Source organism: Vanacampus margaritifer, chromosome 12 (assembly GCF_051991255.1).
Source record: "Vanacampus margaritifer isolate UIUO_Vmar chromosome 12, RoL_Vmar_1.0, whole genome shotgun sequence".
Lineage (NCBI taxonomy): Eukaryota > Metazoa > Chordata > Actinopteri > Syngnathiformes > Syngnathidae > Vanacampus > Vanacampus margaritifer.
Genome location: NC_135443.1, coordinates 7,525,954 through 7,544,421, shown reverse-complemented (window position 1 = coordinate 7,544,421; position 18,468 = coordinate 7,525,954). Strand labels below are relative to the sequence as shown.

At 37.9% G+C, this 18,468-nt stretch overlaps 1 protein-coding gene across 1 annotated transcript in view; it reads left to right on the top strand.

Moving 5' to 3' along the window:
* Positions 1-18,192, top strand: part of col13a1 (collagen, type XIII, alpha 1) — a 43,864-nt gene extending 25,672 nt beyond the window's left edge. Inside the window, exons 18-36 of the mRNA XM_077582445.1 lie at positions 1,338-1,373; positions 1,462-1,506; positions 2,112-2,198; positions 2,278-2,304; positions 2,382-2,417; positions 2,528-2,584; positions 2,661-2,684; positions 2,815-2,868; positions 3,287-3,331; positions 4,936-4,977; positions 5,058-5,108; positions 5,278-5,304; positions 5,686-5,772; positions 8,423-8,476; positions 8,548-8,601; positions 9,092-9,127; positions 13,478-13,564; positions 17,952-17,990; positions 18,084-18,192. Coding sequence (XP_077438571.1) covers positions 1,338-1,373; positions 1,462-1,506; positions 2,112-2,198; positions 2,278-2,304; positions 2,382-2,417; positions 2,528-2,584; positions 2,661-2,684; positions 2,815-2,868; positions 3,287-3,331; positions 4,936-4,977; positions 5,058-5,108; positions 5,278-5,304; positions 5,686-5,772; positions 8,423-8,476; positions 8,548-8,601; positions 9,092-9,127; positions 13,478-13,564; positions 17,952-17,990; positions 18,084-18,086 — 891 coding nt within the window. The 3' untranslated portion in view covers positions 18,087-18,192. The remainder of the gene's footprint in view (positions 1-1,337; positions 1,374-1,461; positions 1,507-2,111; positions 2,199-2,277; positions 2,305-2,381; positions 2,418-2,527; positions 2,585-2,660; positions 2,685-2,814; positions 2,869-3,286; positions 3,332-4,935; positions 4,978-5,057; positions 5,109-5,277; positions 5,305-5,685; positions 5,773-8,422; positions 8,477-8,547; positions 8,602-9,091; positions 9,128-13,477; positions 13,565-17,951; positions 17,991-18,083) is intronic.
* Positions 18,193-18,468: the final 276 nt, after the last annotated feature.

Sequence of the window (18,468 nt, the reverse complement as noted above, 5' to 3'; positions counted from 1 at the left end):
GACAATGGCCCATTGTTGTGGAAATTGATGAGATCCCAGTCATGACGATAAGATTTTAAAAACATCATTGATTACAGACACTTGGCAGAAATTGCAACATCACTCACAAAGACACATCCACAGATAAAAGTTCTACTGAGGAAATAAATAAATTAAAACAGTTATGACTAAATCTGGGCAGAAGACCCTCTTCAGTTTCCTCTTCTCAACACATACTCTCCTAACGCATCCACATTGTTTGGCTTGCGCTACACCTTTTGGAATATCTAACTGCTTCCTCCTGTCAGCCGACTTGACTGTTCTTATGGTGGGAGTGGCACCTCTCGCTACAGAGTCCCAGGAGTCAGTGAGGCACATGTCCAGCCTGACCTTGGCATACTTGAGCTCTTCAACCGGGCTGGAAGTTGGCAGTGACAGAGCTCCATTGTTGTGTAGTCCATGTTGTGGAGGCATTTGGGAGCCACTTTCTCACGAAAAGGGTTCACGAGCTTTTCCAATTAATTGGGATAAGCGAGACTTCCTACATGGTCAATGGGCACAGAAGTCCGGATGGTTACCCAAAGTGCTGTGCAGTGCTGTTGAGCTGCTTGACGCCATTGACCCATTTCCTCCTGGAACCGGAGCCCCCCCCCCAAAATAGTAAAAGTTCAAAGTGAATGTGAATCATTGTTGGTCAATTCTCTTCATAGTCACATATACATTTGCCTCAGAGGTCTGCATGGTTTTCTTATTAACAGTTATTAACTCATTTACTCCCAGCCATTTTCACTGAAGCAACCCCCTTCGCTCCCGGCTGTTTTACTGGATTTTGCAAGGCTCAAAGAATATTGTGTTCTATTGCTATAAAAACATGGAACCTAACACCCAAAAAAAAGATTAGAGTCTCTTCTTTCATCAGGAAAGAACAAGTATATTTCTGTCTGTTTCCATTTTGCAGCAATTAGCATTAGAATATAGCTAAGTTTTATCCTTATTCACAAATTTGTTTAAAACACTGGGGAAAAGAGCTTTTTGCAACATGGCCCTGGTTGAGCTCTTATACTCTTCTGCCACCTGCTGGCCATTTTTGTAATAACTGCCATTGCTTCAAGCGTTCTCTTCAGGTCGGAGGCTGTATCAAAGCCTTCTGTATGCATAAAAAAACATAAAAAACAAAATAGAACGTATTTATATGTTTTTGGGAGCAAATGAGTTAAAGTGCATTCTTCATTCTCAATATGACTTTCTTGATTTTGATCTTTGTGTATGACTTTTCTGCCATTTGAACGACATTCTTTTTCCTTCCTTCCTTTTTTGTCTTTGTAATGCTTGACCTTTATGGCATCTCTGCTGTAAAGGGAGAACTTGGCTTCCCAGGCACCCCTGGGTTCAAGGTAATGTGGATATTGAGCTGCTTTAAGTCAGAATTATGCACTTCATATCAGCTGTGTAGGTCATAGCTATTTGTCTTTCACTGCGAAGGGCCAGAGTGGCAGCCCTGGCATCCCTGGCAAGAGGGGCTACAGGGTAGGCTTGGCATGGAATAAGTCATTATATGATTGTGTTGCGGCCACTTTTGTGCTCTAATTGCATGTTTGTGTCATATTCATCATATTCATATTTTCTATTGCTGTCTAAAATTTCACATTTTAAGGGAGAACTATTATAGCCTACACAATTTCTAACAGTTCACAGTTGAACATAAATATAAATAAATACTTATATAAATACAACAAACTGAGCAATATGATATAGTTACATACTGTACATACATATAATGTGCTACTTATCAGAAGCTAATGACAGTAACACCGTTAGCTAAGGCTACACTGTGCTAACACTACAGCTCTGCTTACCTTTTGGCTTTGACATGCTCATGCTCCCGTCTGATGTCATTAGTCTTTAAAACTAAAAAAACAACAACAAAAAAAACAATAGTAGCATTGTTGACAAATGTCTCTTATTTATTTGCACCTAAACAACTATTCCGAATTGAACACTAGAACAGATCAACACAATCACTGGGACATTCCATACCATGCTTTTTTGAATCCAGCCAATCTTAATATCACAATGAAAGAATACAATATGTTGATTAACGTGATGTTCATCCAGACTTTTATTTTGCACAGGGAGACAAGGGAGAGGCTATTATTTCTGCACTTGGAATTAAAGGAGAACCCGGCTCACCAGGAGTGCCAGGCTTAACGGGACATAAGGTCTGACACATTCGAGAATGTCACTTCCGATATATAATCAATCTTACTGAATAATTAAAAAATGATGCATCTCTTACAGGGTGGCAAGGGCGATCAAGGAAACCAGGTATGATCATAAAACTTTGTGAACGGGCTCGAAAAGATCTTCTGAGCAAAGTGTTGTAACTCTTATTTACCTCCTAGGGAGAGGCAGGCCCTGAAGGCCCAGCCGGACCAAGAGTGAGTCATGACTTCCGGAGACTTCCAGCATTTTGATGTTACCACTTTAATGTCTGCTAATGATCATTATGCCAAATATGGAAAATGCGTATCTTTCTCTCATGTTATAGGGCCCTCCAGGTCCAACTGGTGAACCAGGAAAAGCTGAAATCCACAATAATGAAAATGTATGGTACTCTTATTACATATCATTTGTAAATTAAAAAAAAATGCTGTTAAATTTTTTTAATATCTCCCTTGCAGGATATCCGCAACATACATCTAATGGTAAGATTATTTATTTATTTTATTTTTTTCCAAGGGGATGTGGTGGATGGTTAATAAATCATCAATCAATTCAAAAGCATGAACAGTCCCATATCAGCTGTGTCAACGGCTTCTTCTGTCCAACTTCCAGGGCCCGCCTGGATTACCTGGACCTCCCGGGCCTCCTGGGTTCAGTGGCACAAAAGTAAGATATGTTTTTAAGTAGCATGGGTTCACATCAGTGTCCCATCAAAACTTTGGAGTCATCTTCTCCACATGCATTCATATCATCTTTATGGGCATTCCATTCTTCTTACAGTCCTTTTAAAGTGTTTTTAAAGTATTGGTATTTAGACTGTTGAGTTTTGGGGATTTTCACCTTTGCATATCACCCACAATTAAATGAATGTCTGAAATTTTCTAAAAGATATTTGCCTTAGATGATTTGTCAACATTTTACTGTATATTAGTGTGTGTTGCTTTACATTCAAATTTTAATATGAATGTTGTAAAATATGGTTGCAACATGCGTTAGTCCTGTGATTGGCTGGTGATCTGCACCTTCAGTCATCAAGCCTCAGCTATTTGATATCTTTCCATAGTTGTCATCTTTGTATCATTAGGGTGAAGTTGGCCTCCCGGGTCCGCCGGGTCTTGACGGAGAGAAGGTAAGACATTGATATTAATATTTCTGTAATGAGATGTGAGATGGTTGTAGTGCCCCCAAAGTCTTTATTTAAAAAAAAAAAAAAGTTTTGATGTAAAAGAGATCAAACAAATTAATTGCTTGATCTCAACTTCAGGGACCCAGAGGGAAACCTGGAGAACCGGGTCCTCTGGGCCCAGTCGGTCCAAAAGGTCCCAGAGGAGAGGGTGGTGTAATGGGTTTCCCAGGACCCAAGGGAGACCTGGGTCCAGCTGGGCCCTCAGTGAGCGACTGTATTAAGCCACAAACCAAACCCAGTCACACAACGACCAATTGGTTTCGTGACCAAAGTCTTGGACTCGCATCTGTCATCAGAGGAGACTTTCATTTTTCAAGTTACCCATTCATTATCTAATTAGAGGCTCACTAGCTTGGAATAAACCACGGGCTATCTTAAAATTTTTAGGCATTTTTATGATGGCATGAAATTGAATTATTCTCTACTTGGGCTTTTTTTTTAACCACCTTAATAGAGAGATTGTTATATATCTTTTAATGGGTCGCATTGCGTCCATGAAAATGATAAAGCAACAACAAAAACGTTTGAACAATTTGTTTAAAGGGTAACTCAACAGGAAGTCAGACTTTTGTTCCACCCCCTCACTAAGATTTTAAATCGCCGCTCAAAGTGGGTGTTGCCTGGAGGATGGTTGGGTTGTGACTGGGAAGAGGGTTGGGTGCGATCTGTGATTGACAGCAGCTACTCGCTAAGAAAGAGTTTAAGGAGAATGAGAATACGCCAGTGGGTTTATCTGTTTATCTCAGTGTTTTAACCTTAAGATGGCACCAAACACGTTTTTTTTTGCCCCAAATTCAAGCTTTCAACAAACATGCACTAAAATGTCAAAATAATAACCAGGACATGTAGACACCAGCATAAACAGTTTATCAGCACACAAAAAAAAAAAATAATAAAATAATAATAATAATAAAAAGTTGATTTAGTGTTGAAGTTACTTTTACTTCCGTCCGTCCGTCCGTCTTCTTCCGCTTATCCGGGGTCGGGTCGCGGGGGCAGCAGCTTTAGCAGGGAAGCCCAGACTTCCCTCTCCCCAGCCACTTCAGCCAGCTCATCCAACGGGACCCCAAGGCGTTCCCAGGACAGCCGAGAGACATAGTCTCTCCAGCGTGTCCTGGGTCGTCCCCGGGGCCTCCTGCCGGTAGGACATGCCCGGAACACCTCCCCAGGGAGGCGTCCAGGAGGCATCCGAACCAGATGCCCGAGCCACCTCAACTGATTCCTCTCAACGTGGAGGAGTAGTACTTTTACTTACATCAACTCAATTAACTTAAACATCCTTTTTCTTTCAATCAGTACAGATGAAGTGAGCAAATGTATATCTTATACACATTGAACAACTCAAAATGTATATTGGTCTGACATGTCATTGATTTTTGTACTGAAACACTTTGTGGGTTTTTAGATAGAATAATAATAATAATAATTGTAATAATTTACACTTGTTAAACTCTCATTTGAAGTTGTGGATTGGAGAGTCACAGTTGCTAACCTGTCCGTCTGCTCAACATGTATACAATATCCATATATAATTCTTGTTTTCTCAGGGCACAAAAGGCGAGTCTGGGGAAGGAGGAAGGTCAGAGATGGTAAGTTTTATACCTCCATAATATTTTATATTTAATTCATCGTAACAACTAACTTTCTTTCTTTCTTTCTTTCTTTCTAGCTGTATGGTCCTCCAGGTCCCTCAGGGCCATCAGGACCAGTTGGCCCACCAGTAAGACAAATATTCCAATAAACCAAACTATAATAATGAAAAAAAAAAGATGTCATACACCAACAGTAACAAACTCCACTATTGCTCATACGCTTGAATATGTCCATTATCATACTCCAATAATTTCACAATGATATTTTATATGATTTTTTTTTGTTCTGTTCTTCAGGGATCGCAAGGACCTTCTGGGCCAAAGGTGGAGTAACTTTTATTTTCAATGAAATATATTATCATAAAAATATATTGCATAAAATAGTGCAGCCATTTTCTCTTGCACTCAGTGCCCGGCCTTGAAGCGCTGAGTGGTGTAGAAAATGAATGGCTTATATTCTAAGCGTCCAGAAGGATGTCGGACCTAAAAGGGGGCGGGGCTTTTGTGAAAGATCAATAACAGAACATATGTAGACCAACACATTTTTTTATTAGCAAAATTTTTTAAGAAGATAAAGCAACTTTTCGCTGTCAGTGGTTGCCGCAGCAAGTCACTTATTACTTTATTTTAAATTGTTTTTAAAAGTGTCTTTATCGTTATTGATCAAATTAAATAAAAATGTTGATTGTTGTACATGTCTCGCAGGGAGAGCCAGGCATAGGCCTAAGGGGAGAAAAGGGAACAACGGGTCAGAAAGGTGACAAGGGAGACAGAGGCCATCTTGGACTGCCTGTAAGTACTCACAGAGTTTTGACACTTTTTTTGAGTAGATTGGTCAATAAATTACTTTAATAACCTAACTTTTAACCACGAATAATCACTACATTTATGAATATTATACAGTTTATATTCAATTAACTCATTTGCTCCCAAAAATGTATAAATACATTCTATTTTAAATGTTTATGTGTCCCAAAGACGTATTTTTACGTTTTTAAGGTGTGGTTTTTATGCTAGAGCGTACACAATTTGATGCAGCCTCTCAACTGCAAAGAACGGTTGAAGCAATGGTAGTTATTACACAAACGGCCAGCAGGTGGCAGCAGAGCAAAAGAGATCAACCAGCGGCCATGTTGAAAAAAGCTCATTACTCACATTTCTAAATAAATGTGTTAATAATGATGAAACTTAGCTCTATTCTAATGCTAATTGCTGCAAAACGGAAACAGATATAAATATACTTTTTTTCCTGATGAAAGAAGAGTCTCTAATCTTACTTTTCGCAGGCTCCATGTTTTTATAGCAATAGAACACAATATTCTGTGGGCCTTACAAAATCAGTCAAAATCTAGCAAAACCGCCGGGAGTGAAGGGGATTGGTTTTGCGAAAATGTCTGGGAGTGAATGAGTTAATATAATGTTGCATGAAAAGGTCAAGGTTTACTGCTCGATAGTACTAAAATGAGAATGTGTTAGTCCTGCGTTGTTATTAGCCATCATTTACAATGTGATTTAATTCCTGTTTGGTCTGTTTTGCATTGGTATGCTATAATCAAATGGTACTTTGGGCTTTCTACGATTTCTTGCTTTTGGAAATGAAATCTCTTACAGTATTTCCAAAACCTTTCAACAGCATGATTTCGACAATAAGTTTTTTTTCTTTTATTTACAGAAAGAGTTTAATTTGCCTAAATTATTTAACACCATTTCATTTGTGACTCCACATATGTGGATTATGTAGAATTAATTACGAGAATTATCTGGGCAATGTGTACACTGAGAAACGAAAAAACATTGCACTAGAATTCAGTTTCATCGTGAACTGGTCCAAAAAATGAGTGATATAGTCACTCACTTATAAGCACTATCACCACGCTTATTTCCAAACTTCCATTACACTTTTTTTTTTTTTGTCACCATCTGAATGTGTTGTTGAAGTCACTTAAGTCACAGCTTCACTCACCCCCACCACCTTCCCAATCTGATTCCCCCACCCCACCTTCTTCCCTCCCTCCATATTCCCCATCACCTGTGCTCTCTAACCGCGTACAACGCTATCCAGGGGGCTCATGGGTTAGACGGCAGACCCGGTCCAGTGGTGAGTGGTGCAAAAGTCACGTTCCGGCCCCATTCTCTCCTTCCTCCACCTTGTCTTCCTCCTCCACCCCTTGCTAGCAAGCTTGATGTCTGCCATGTCTGCCATGTCTGCTTGTCTTGTCTGCTTGCTTTTCTGCTTCCTGTGCTTGTATTGTCTCAGTTTTAGCTGCAGAAACTTTAGTGAGGAAAAGGACTGTTCAGTGTTGGGTTGCGAGGGCTGCACTGGTGTTGTTTACATTTCTGCTGCAACACGATGGCAACTATAAATAAATAAATAAACAAACAAACAAAGAAAGAAAGTAGTGATGTTAAGTGTACATCCTCAGGAGGTTTGCCTTTTAGAGGATCTGCTGGTAGTGTCTTTTGGTATTTGAAATGTTGCCCAGCCCAGTGTTGCTTTAAAATTAATATTTTAATCATATAAACTAGAGGGGAAAAAAAATAATTCTCATAAGAATCATGATTCTCATTTAGTACGATTCAGAATCGATTTTAAATGTCCCAAAATTATAAGTGTGTGCCTTTATTGGGAGCGCTGTTCATGTTGTATCCGATTTGGCCACTTAGGGGCAGTGTGGTTCCACGCGTTCTGATACACTTAAGTTGTAGCCACATTAGAGAGTAGAAGGAAAAAGTCAGGATCAAGTTATTCTAATAAAAGTTGTTTTTTTGCAGCGTAGGAAGAGCGTATCCCGGTGAGTAATGTTAAGATGCTTCTCTGTATACATTCCTCAAGCGTTTTGTATGAATAGCGGGGGGGGGGGGGGGTTTGTGATAAAAGTGACCCGACTAGCGCGCTAATTAAGCATTAGCAAGTCAGACTTGAAGTAGATCATGACGATTTGCGCATCTATGAATTGAAGCAGAATTCATAGTCAAACAAATCAAAAATCGAAAACCTTCAATCCTGACTCAACAGTCTTTTGCCCAATGATTTTAAGGCAGCATCGTTGCAAAGATGACATTTCTGAGAAGATGAGCATGTGCCGATGCCCATGCTGCATGTTGAGAATGAATTTTATTTTTTTGGTACACATTCCATACAATACAACTGCATACGGAATGATCCAAGGTTTTCCCCTCTTTAATTCTGACTGCTCTTCAGATACAACTGCAGCTGTTGACATGTGAATCTTTTTCCTTACTTTTTAACTGTCTGGGCAGTAGTTCAACAAGCTTGGTGTAATAATTACATATGTATTGTGAATTACTCTCATCTATTTATCTATCTAAATACATTTGGTACATTATATTTAATGAAAGCTTGTTGATGTGCTGGCCGGAGATTTGTATTTGAGTCTTGATATCGGGTGCCCGATACTTACTGTCTTCTTCTGTTCTGAAGGGTCTGATAGGACCAGCAGGGGTAGCAGGGCCAGCAGGACCAAAGGGGGAGAGAGTGAGTTTCCGATATGACTTGAGATTTCCATTCAAGAGAAGAGTAGACTAGATAATATGATGTCATTGCAGGGTGAGAATGGAGACACGGGACTACCAGGACCAACTGGCCCGCAGGGCATTCCTGTAAGTCCATTTTAACTGCAGAAAACACACTTTAGCTCATCTAAAATAACTACTGCTAACCGTCAGTGTTAGCACAAAACCTAACGGCTTCTGCTAGAAAGTAAAAACAATGCCAGGAAAGTACTACTAGAACAGCCAGAATTTATTTGGGGTTAACTTTAAATTGTGGCAGGTGTGTGCTGACTCCCATTTAACATTGGTTTGAATTTGATTGGTTCATTCTGAACACTGCCACATGCCAACTGACATGAGGGTCTTTTTAGTCATTTGAATAAGCTAATGTAATGTTAAGCTAACATTCTCTCTGCTTTGTGAATGTCATCAGCTGTTCTGAATGTGCTATATAAATAAAGTTGTCCTGCATTGCCAATTTTTCTCAGACACACCGAAGTTGTGATTAGTTTTTTATGCCAAAAAGAAAATTTACTTGTACAAATTATTTGTTTCTGCATCTGTTTCATTATATGTTTTTGCTTGTTTCTCTTTTCAGGGCTTTGTAGGACCACAAGGACTCAAAGGAAATCGGGTAAGAAATAAGTGTATCTCAGTTTATGAAGCTATTGGAGCCATTTCTTAGAAGTATACTCACATAGAACAAAAATAGTGTAATTCCATAGAAAACGAAACACTGCGCCTTTGGAAGTAATGTTTCATCACAGCCGGTGGCGACTTGTGGTAGTTTAGTAAAAAAAAAAAAAAAATTGTCAACAACTATAAGATTTTAGTGGCATATTATAGAGCATTATTCATTAGTGATTTAAGGCACTTCAGTTTACTATTAACTCATTCACTGCCATTGACGGCTATAGACGTCAAAAATTCATTTGAACTATTTCCAATTAAGTTCACTTTTTTTTCCACTTTTCCATCATTAATCGTGAGTGACTATTGAAGTCATGCGATTAATTACAATTAAAAAAGTCTGACGCCCCTAATTTTTAATAATCTTTTCTTTTCTTTTTTTTAATTAGGGGCATCAGGTGATTACAATTTTTAATTGTAATCAATCACATGACTTTACCAGTTAACTCACGATTAATCACAAATGTTATATCTGTTCTAAATATACAAAAAAAAAATCTAGGTTTTCATACTCTTGTTAAAAAAATGGGATAAAATGTGAAACTAATGGAAATAGTTCAAATGAATTTTTGACGTCTATAGCCGTCAATGGCAGTGAATGAGTTAAATATGATCGCCATAGATTATATATTTTTCAAATTTCCTTGAAACTGGGTATGATGGGATTTAATATTTCACGCTATAACTGCATTTTATGGTCCCAATTAAATTTGCATTTATTATTAATTTTGCTGCCACTGAGCTGAGTTGGGATTGCTTCAAAGGCTCGCAAGCGGATGTGAATTCAAGAGCTGATTATCCAAAATATACACACCCTATTTTGTATTATAGGTGAAAGAAAAAACTGATTAGTCACATCATTTGCTTTGATTCTGTGTGATTATGAATAATGTATGTCAACACAAGATGAACAGAAGATGTTTTTAATCATGTCAAATACATCAAAGGCTGACATATAATGATTCTGTAGAGTGCCGATCTTGTTGTGGTGACCAGAATAAATTAGTTTTCTATTCCATTTTTGATTGTTGATGGACACAGTGCAGGGAGAAAAGTATTCACCCTCTTCTTGATTTCAGGTTTTTCTGTTTTTCTTCTTTTTTGGGGGGAATATTTTTCAAACCCAATATAATTGTAATGTAATGTAATTTACTGACTTTGAAGCGAGACAGACATGTTTTATTGAACTGTAATTTGAATCTACAATGAGAATGAAGCTTTTTTTTTTTTTTTTCATCATTTTGTCCACCATGTGTAAGCTGACGATGATACCCTGCCTCTAAAATAATGTTCCTGTTCCTTCCTATTAACATGTTCCTTGTTTAATATTTCCACTCCCATCAATCAAGTCTTCACATTTCATAGTCTTTTTTTTCAACACGCTCGACTGACTTCCGTGGAATGATGCCACTCAAACGAGCATTATTGATTCAACGTGGCGAACGACGAACACATTGTAAGAAAGGACACAATTCCAAATTTAGCAAAAAAAAAGTTGAATGTGTTGAAGATAAAGCTATGGGATAGTGGAGGTATTTTTTTACTCTTGTCCTATCTTCCTTTGTATCCACAGGTCTTCCTATCCCCTTTTTCCTCCCCTCCACCTTGCCCCATGGCTCTTTTTGTTGCAAGGGTTGCCCTCTCTCCCTCTCACAAACCTTGGCCTCCTGCTCCTCCTGCTCCTCCTGCTCCTCCTGCATTCTAATTCAAGTCCTGGGTTAATACTCCTCCTCTTACACTTCCTTTTTTTTTTTTTGCCTATTCCTTCTTAACAGTACATTTACCATGCAAGTGCTCGTCAATCAATCAATCCCTGACTGTTGTCCCTTCTTCTCCCCCTAAATGGCAAGCAATGCGCTCCCATCATCGCATGCTTCTAAAAGTTCAATGTTTATGACATTTTGACATTTTTCTGTAACATAGCAAACTGCTCAGCTTTAAACAGAATCTTCATGTTGTGTCCGTTGCGGTGCTACAATGAGACCTTTCCTACTCTATTAATCTGGAGATGGACCAGACCGTTTAAATCGATGAAAGTTAATGTTTCAACGCTCTAATGCATTTTGGGCAAATGTATGCTTTCATGTTAATGGGAACAGTTTTAGGATTGAATGGGTTTAACCCTGGAGAACCCAAGAACCCTTTTCTTCTTTGGAAAATTATGAATTATACATTAAATGACTGCTATAAATTCACTGAACACCAAAATATATGTTTTTTCGATGTTAACCCTTTATTCCCTAATTTAGGATTAGGGCGAAATTTGACCCTTTTGGGATTTAGGGGTATCATTTCGAAAAATCACAATAACAAAAACTGTCAGTAAACTATTTAGAATTTAAGAAAATAATCAATCAAATACACAGCTACATTGAGCAATATATATTTTTTGTTTTATTTGTTGCATTTTAGAACTGGATTTTGAATGTACAAAAACACACTTTGGCCAATGGAAACAAGAACACAGGGACAAAATCACTGCTGGAAAAAAAAAGGGTCTTTGTTATTTGAGTAGCAGAATTTATAGGGGCCAAATTTGACCCCGTGGGTTCTCCAGGGTTAATGTGGAAGTATCGTACTATCCTGGCCCACACAAAGCTCTGACCTCAAGTCGAGCTATTTACAACTTCAACTCCATTTTGTATTTCATTCTCAATTGATTTCTCAGTTTTTGTACCGACGTTATATATGAATGTGATCGTAGTTCACATACAGTTCTTGGATTTCAACAGAGTTCCTATCCTAAGGAAACAACATAAATCAGCCCTAGTCTAACGCCGTAGTTAAGTCAAAATGACAGTTAATAGGACAAGCGGCTAAGAAAATGGATGGATGGTTTGTGTGTAAATGACCTAGATCTACAAAATCAAAATCAAATGAAAAACAGGATGTAGAACAATACTCTTGCACCAACTGTGCAAACCTCGAAACCCTTGACCTTGGTGAGCAGGTGTTCTGTTTATACAAGCATTTACAAAGGCTGCACTCTCTTATTCAAATGCCCTTTTTTTTTTTTTTTGCAAAAAGAGACTAATGTAATTCAATTAAAAAAGTTTTTTCCACTATTAAGTGACCTATTCTAATGTTTTAGAGAGATTATGTAATAGGGGTGAGCCGGATATTCGTACAACACGAATATCCGGTACGGATAATTGCTTTTTCCCGGATACGAATATAACACGGTTAGATTTCCTTAACTCTTTTGCTGCCCCCACGTTATCCAAAAAACAACCCAGACAGTGCCAGACGATTTTAACTCATCTTTTCAAGGCAAACAGAATATTGTGCGCTGTCACGTCCGTGTAAACAAGGTGCATATCAAATGAAATGTTTCTACCTGATTCCGTTCTTTACTAATCACCATTTGAAAATAGGCAATTTGAGTGACATTGAACGAAAATTGAAAAGATAAGGAGAAAAGAAGCTTTTTGTGAAAAGATACATTTTCTGCGCCATAGTGACTTTGACACTAATATTTTTTATTTAGTGACGCTCTGTGAATTAGTTTTAATGTGACAAAGGCTTTGATAATTCACATGGTCCTTGAAAACGTTCTATTTCATAATATTCATGATGTTTCATTGTAAAGTCCATATTTCCAGGAGACCATTGAAAAGAGATACAATGCTGCCATCTGCTGGCCATTATTAGTGGGTGTTTTGGGGTTTTACAACCCCAATGACAAGGCAGCGCTGCACAGACGTTACACTGCCCATTGAGGAGAAAAAAAAAAACATAGTAACGTCAATTAACGTTTTTGGCGGCATTCATTTGGATTTTACTATACGTCATTAAACGTTTTTGGCACGCGGACACGAATTAATGATCTCTTGGTCGTTCATTTTTTGCAGCTGCTCTTGACAAGGCAGAGCTTGGTTCGTGTTGCGTCAGTCTCTCACACTGATTGCCGAAGTTCGTTTTTATTTAGCTGGTAAATACGCACAGCTGAACACACTACGAATTAAAAGAGATTCGATGAATTTTCCTTCACTGCAGTCCATAAAAATATAAATGTACAGCATATAGCAGGTAAATCAAAAATGCATAACTGGCATTTGACATCCCAACCCTAACTCCCCCACTACCTCTACACTAAATTAATAATTTCTGTTATTTTCTTAAACTAGCAAGCAACACACTAAAACTTTTAAGTTTTCTTTTTTATTTATTTTTTATTAAAACTAAGGTATTTCTCATGTTAAATAAATAACACATGGGTTCATGAAGCAGAATCTAAAAGTTACACAAAGGAGGACTAAAGTTTGTAATTTGTTTAATACACTGTTGTTCGCAGGGAGAGAGGGGCAAGAAAGGCAACAGGGGGGCCAAAGGGGATAAGGGAGACCAAGGAGCACCTGGATTAGATGCCCCGTGTCCGTTGGTATGTCAGTAACCTGTGTACGACTAAGAGCCAAAAATAAGGGGTCACTGCTGACAAAATCTTCTTTTTGGCTCTGGTATTCAATGATTCTAATCAACCGTCAGGCCTCTTTTCTCTCTCTAGGTACAAGACTGACGGGAATAAATCATTGATATGCGTATCATTGTTTTATGAGTTTGAAAACTCATCTTTGGTCTTCAAATCTCAATCCAATTGATTGCATGCACACTGCCATGACTGCATATGACTACGATCCAAAACGAAACTTTATGTGCTTAACTCATTTGCTCCCAACCATTTTCATTGAAGCAACCCCCTTCACTCCCGGCTGTTTTATTGGATTTTGACAGATTTTGCAAGGCCCACAGAATATTGAGTTCTATGACTATAAAAAGATGGAACCTACCAAAAGAGAGATTAGAGTCTCTTCTTACAACAGTAAAAAAAAAAAAGTAGGTTTGTATCTGTTTCCGTTTAGCAGCAATTAGCATTAGAATATAGCTAAATTTCATCATTATTCACAAACCTGTTGAAAACACTGGCAAAAAGAGCTTGTTGCAACATAGCCCTAGCTGATCTCTTATACTCTGCTACCACCTGCTTGCCGTTTTTTGTAATAACTACTATTGCTTTAAGCGACTTCTTAAATATGGAACCTACCAAAAGAGAGATTAGAGTCTCTTCTTACATCAGGAAAAAAAAAGTCGATTTGTATCTGTTTCCGTTTTGCAGCAATTAGCATTAGAATATCGCTAAATTTCATCATTATTCACAAACCTGTTGAAAACACTGGCAAAAAGAGCTTGTTGCAACATAGCCCTAGCTGATCTCTTATACTCTGCTACCACCTGCTAGCCGTTTTTTTTTGTAATAACTACCATTGCTTTAAGCGACTTCTTAAATATGGAACCTACCAAAAGAGAGATTAGAGTCCCTTCTTACATGAATTAAAAAAAGAAGTAGGTTTTTATCTGTTTCCATTTAGCAGCAATTAGCATTAGAATGTCGCTAAATTTCATCATTATTCACACACCTGTTGAAAACACTGGCAAAAAGAGCTTGTTGCAACATGGCCCTAGCTGATCTCTTATACTCTGCTACCACCCGCTGGCCGTTTTTTTGTAATAACTACCATTGCTTTAAGCAACTTCTTAAATATGGAACCTACCAAAAGAGAGATTAGAGTCTCTTCTTACATCAGGAAAAAAAAAGTCGATTTGTGTCTGTTTCCGTTTTGCAGCAAGTAGCATTAGAATATCGCTAAGTTTCATCATTATTCACAAACCTGTTGAAAACACTGGCAAAAAGAGCTTGTTGCAACATAGCCCTAGCTGATCTCTTATACTCTGCTACCACCCGCTGGCCGTTTTTTTGTAATAACTACCATTGCTTTAAGCGACTTCTTAAATATGGAACCTACCAAAAGAGAGATTAGAGTCCCTTCTTACATGAATTAAAAAAAGAAGTAGGTTTTTATCTGTTTCCATTTAGCAGCAATTAGCATTAGAATGTCGCTAAATTTCATCATTATTCACACACCTGTTGAAAACACTGGCAAAAAGAGCTTGTTGCAACATGGCCCTAGCTGATCTCTTATACTCTGCTACCACCTGCTGGACGTTTTTTTGTAATAACTACCATTGCTTTAAGCGACTTCTTAAATATGGAACCTACCAAAAGAGAGATTAGAGTCTCTTCTTACATCAGGAAAAAAAAAGTCGGTTTGTATCTGTTTCCGTTTTGCAGCAATTAGCATTAGAATATCGCTAAATTTCATCATTATTCACAAACCTGTTGAAAACACTGGCAAAAAGAGCTTGTTGCAACATGGCCCTAGCTGATCTCTTATACTCTGCTACCACCTGCTGGACGTTTTTTTGTAATAACTACCATTGCTTTAAGCGACTTCTTAAATATGGAACCTACCAAAAGAGAGATTAGAGTCTCTTCTTACATCAGTAAAAAAAAAAAGTAGGTTTGTATCTGTTTCCGTTTAGCAGCAATTAGCATTAGAATATCGCTAAGTTTCATCATTATTCACAAACCTGTTGAAAACACTGGCAAAAAGAGCTTGTTGCAACATAGCCCTGGCTGATCTCTTATACTCTGCTACCACCTGCTGGCCATTGCTTTAAGCGACTTGTTTAGGTCAGAGTCAGAGGCAATATTTAAAATAGAACGCGTTTATACATTTTTGGGGAGCAAATGAGAATGAACATAATCCCAAATCAAGTTATCCTGTTCTCAACACTGATGCTCTCACATCAATGCATTTTGTTCCCGTCAGTCCGGGTTGCCTGCATGTTGAGGTCAACCTGCGTCAAGTGGCCCAACGGACAGAAGGGCGAACCGAACCCTCCCGTCCCCTCAAACAGTGGCGGACAAAACGCTTAGCTTACTGTGCCTTAGGCTACGAAGCCGGTTTTAAATGGATGATTTCACAAACAGGGTTTCCGAGGCTTTAAAGGAGAGAAAGGTGAACCGGGCTTGCCAGGCCTGGATGGGCTGGATGCCCCTTGTCCTGTGGTATGGTGCTCTCTCTTTCCTCCCCAGCATGTATTGACCAACTATTCGCATCAGAATTTCAAACAGCATCATCAACTAAAAAAAAAAAAGCTTAAGCTTGATTACGTTGCATGGAAATATTCATCGCTGTCAAGTATTTAATCATTAGTTTTTTGATTCCACTGACTATCTTCATTTGAAAGGAAGTATTCTCAACTAGTGAGCTTTTTATCTTTTAACACAACTTCATAACTGGCTAATTGTGACTAACACTTGAAATAGCTAGCTTTCATTCTAGAAGTAAACTTGGCTGTATAAACTCACTCGGACCTTTTCTAACCATAATTAATCTTGTGTTTTCTCTTTCATGTCTTTGCATGGAGCACCAAATTCTGCTAGGCAACATTACCACAGGTTGTGCAGAGATCAGTTCAAACCAGATGGAATGCTCGGATAAATTCAAGCGGATGTTTTTCCTTTATTTGATGCGTTTTTATGCGTAGATTGGTTTGAAATTTGAAAGCCAGCTTGAATTGAATTTGACCGCTCGACTTGCAAACTTGACATCCACTAGGTTTGTAAAAAATGTATGTATTTTGTGGGTAAATGGCAATTTAAGCCACTGATTTTGAGCCGCGCACATCATTCAGACTTCACGCCTTTTTTTTTTATTGTCCCTCATTTGCACAAACTTTTCATCAAATCAAAGAGATGCTAATCTTGTTTCTTCTTGAGCGTGTCGTCGTGCCGTCGACGATGTGAAGTGAATGGAGGAAGTGCGGTCAATAATTGATCATGTGGCCCAAAGATAATGTTATTAAATTGCTGTTGTAAAAACATATTTTGTATATCAAGTAGTACGCATGGTAAACGATACGTCATTTATTTAGTATTTCGTTTTTGCACCTTACAAGGCCCTCTAAGCGCTTTACGTTGGACTACTGATGACGCAGCATCAGGAGCAACCGGGGGTTCGATATCTTGCTCAAACATACTTTGACGTGGTCACAATGGCATGGGATCGAACCCGCAACCTCTGGGTTGGGAGACGACCACTCTACCACTGAACCATGCCACCCCTGTAAAGTGACGTCCCCCCCCCCCCCCCTAATTTTACCCCCAAGAAACCAGCCCAGAATTTAAAAACAACATTTTTTTTTTTTTTCCCTGGAGAGCTCAGTATTTTTCATTCGGTAATTTTACCGATTTGACATGTCATCATCATTGCTCTCTTTTTTTTTTTTGCAAAAAACAGCATTTTAGAATAAATTGTCTTTAGAATGGAACATCTTATTCAATGACAATTATATCCACATTGTCATTTGTTTATCATACGATTCACAGTCATTGTTTCATAAAATAAACTGCACACATATCCAAAACTTTGCACATTCATAATGCAAGCAGTAAGTCTATAGATTTGTGAAGAATTAAAAAAAAATAATAATTGTGTCATTGTGTTTTTAGATCTGACTCTAATTGCAGTATGTAAAACAGCGCCAGTTCTGATTGGCTGTTAGCTCGCAAATGCATGTGATAGAAGTACGCTATAATCAAACAACGACAAATAAAATGGCATTATTTTGTTAATTAAGCTCAAGAAAACTTTTTTTTTTTTTTTTTTTTTTTTTTACTTAGATTTGATCTGGATTTAATTTCATATAACCCCGACTGTGGATGGTATGACAAACAATGACTTTTTTTTTTTTTTTTTTTTTTTTTTTTGCCAATTCAGCCCTCCTCCACTCCAAAGTTCAATCTGATTTTACAAGTGTTAACTGCTATCCCGTTGAAAAAAAATGTTTACGTGTTGGATTGATTGCTTGACATTTGCATTTCGCTCAATTTGGTGAGGAGCTAATTTGGTGTTTTCCGTTTCCAGGGAGATGATGGCCTACCTGTACCAGGCTGTTGGAACAAAGTAAGTCAATGTTTGACGCTAACTTACTTGTTTTGAACTTCCCCAGTGACATTTGTTTGAACTAACATTTTGCCCTTTGATTTCTCCCTGCAGTGATAACTTTGGAATGGCTTGTGTAATTGTACATAGAATATTTATTTTTTTACTTTTTCCCTATCCTTTTATAACCTATTATTATTAAAAAATGATCTTTAAAAACAAATGGCAGGTGTTTTGTACAGTTTTTTTTTTAACACATGGCAATGTAATGATTTTATATCTATGCATTTATTTTTTATATATATTTGAAAAAGGAAGAATTAATTATTAGTAGTTACATATGCATGATATTTGTACATACTGTGATGTGGATAATGTTTTTAACTTATTGTAGCGTGTTTTTTTAAGACCATGCCACACTGAGTTGTGCGGCTGGAAAGATTCTTGTGGCCATTTGGACAGTCTTAGATGAACTCTTCTCTTAAATATTAGACATGAT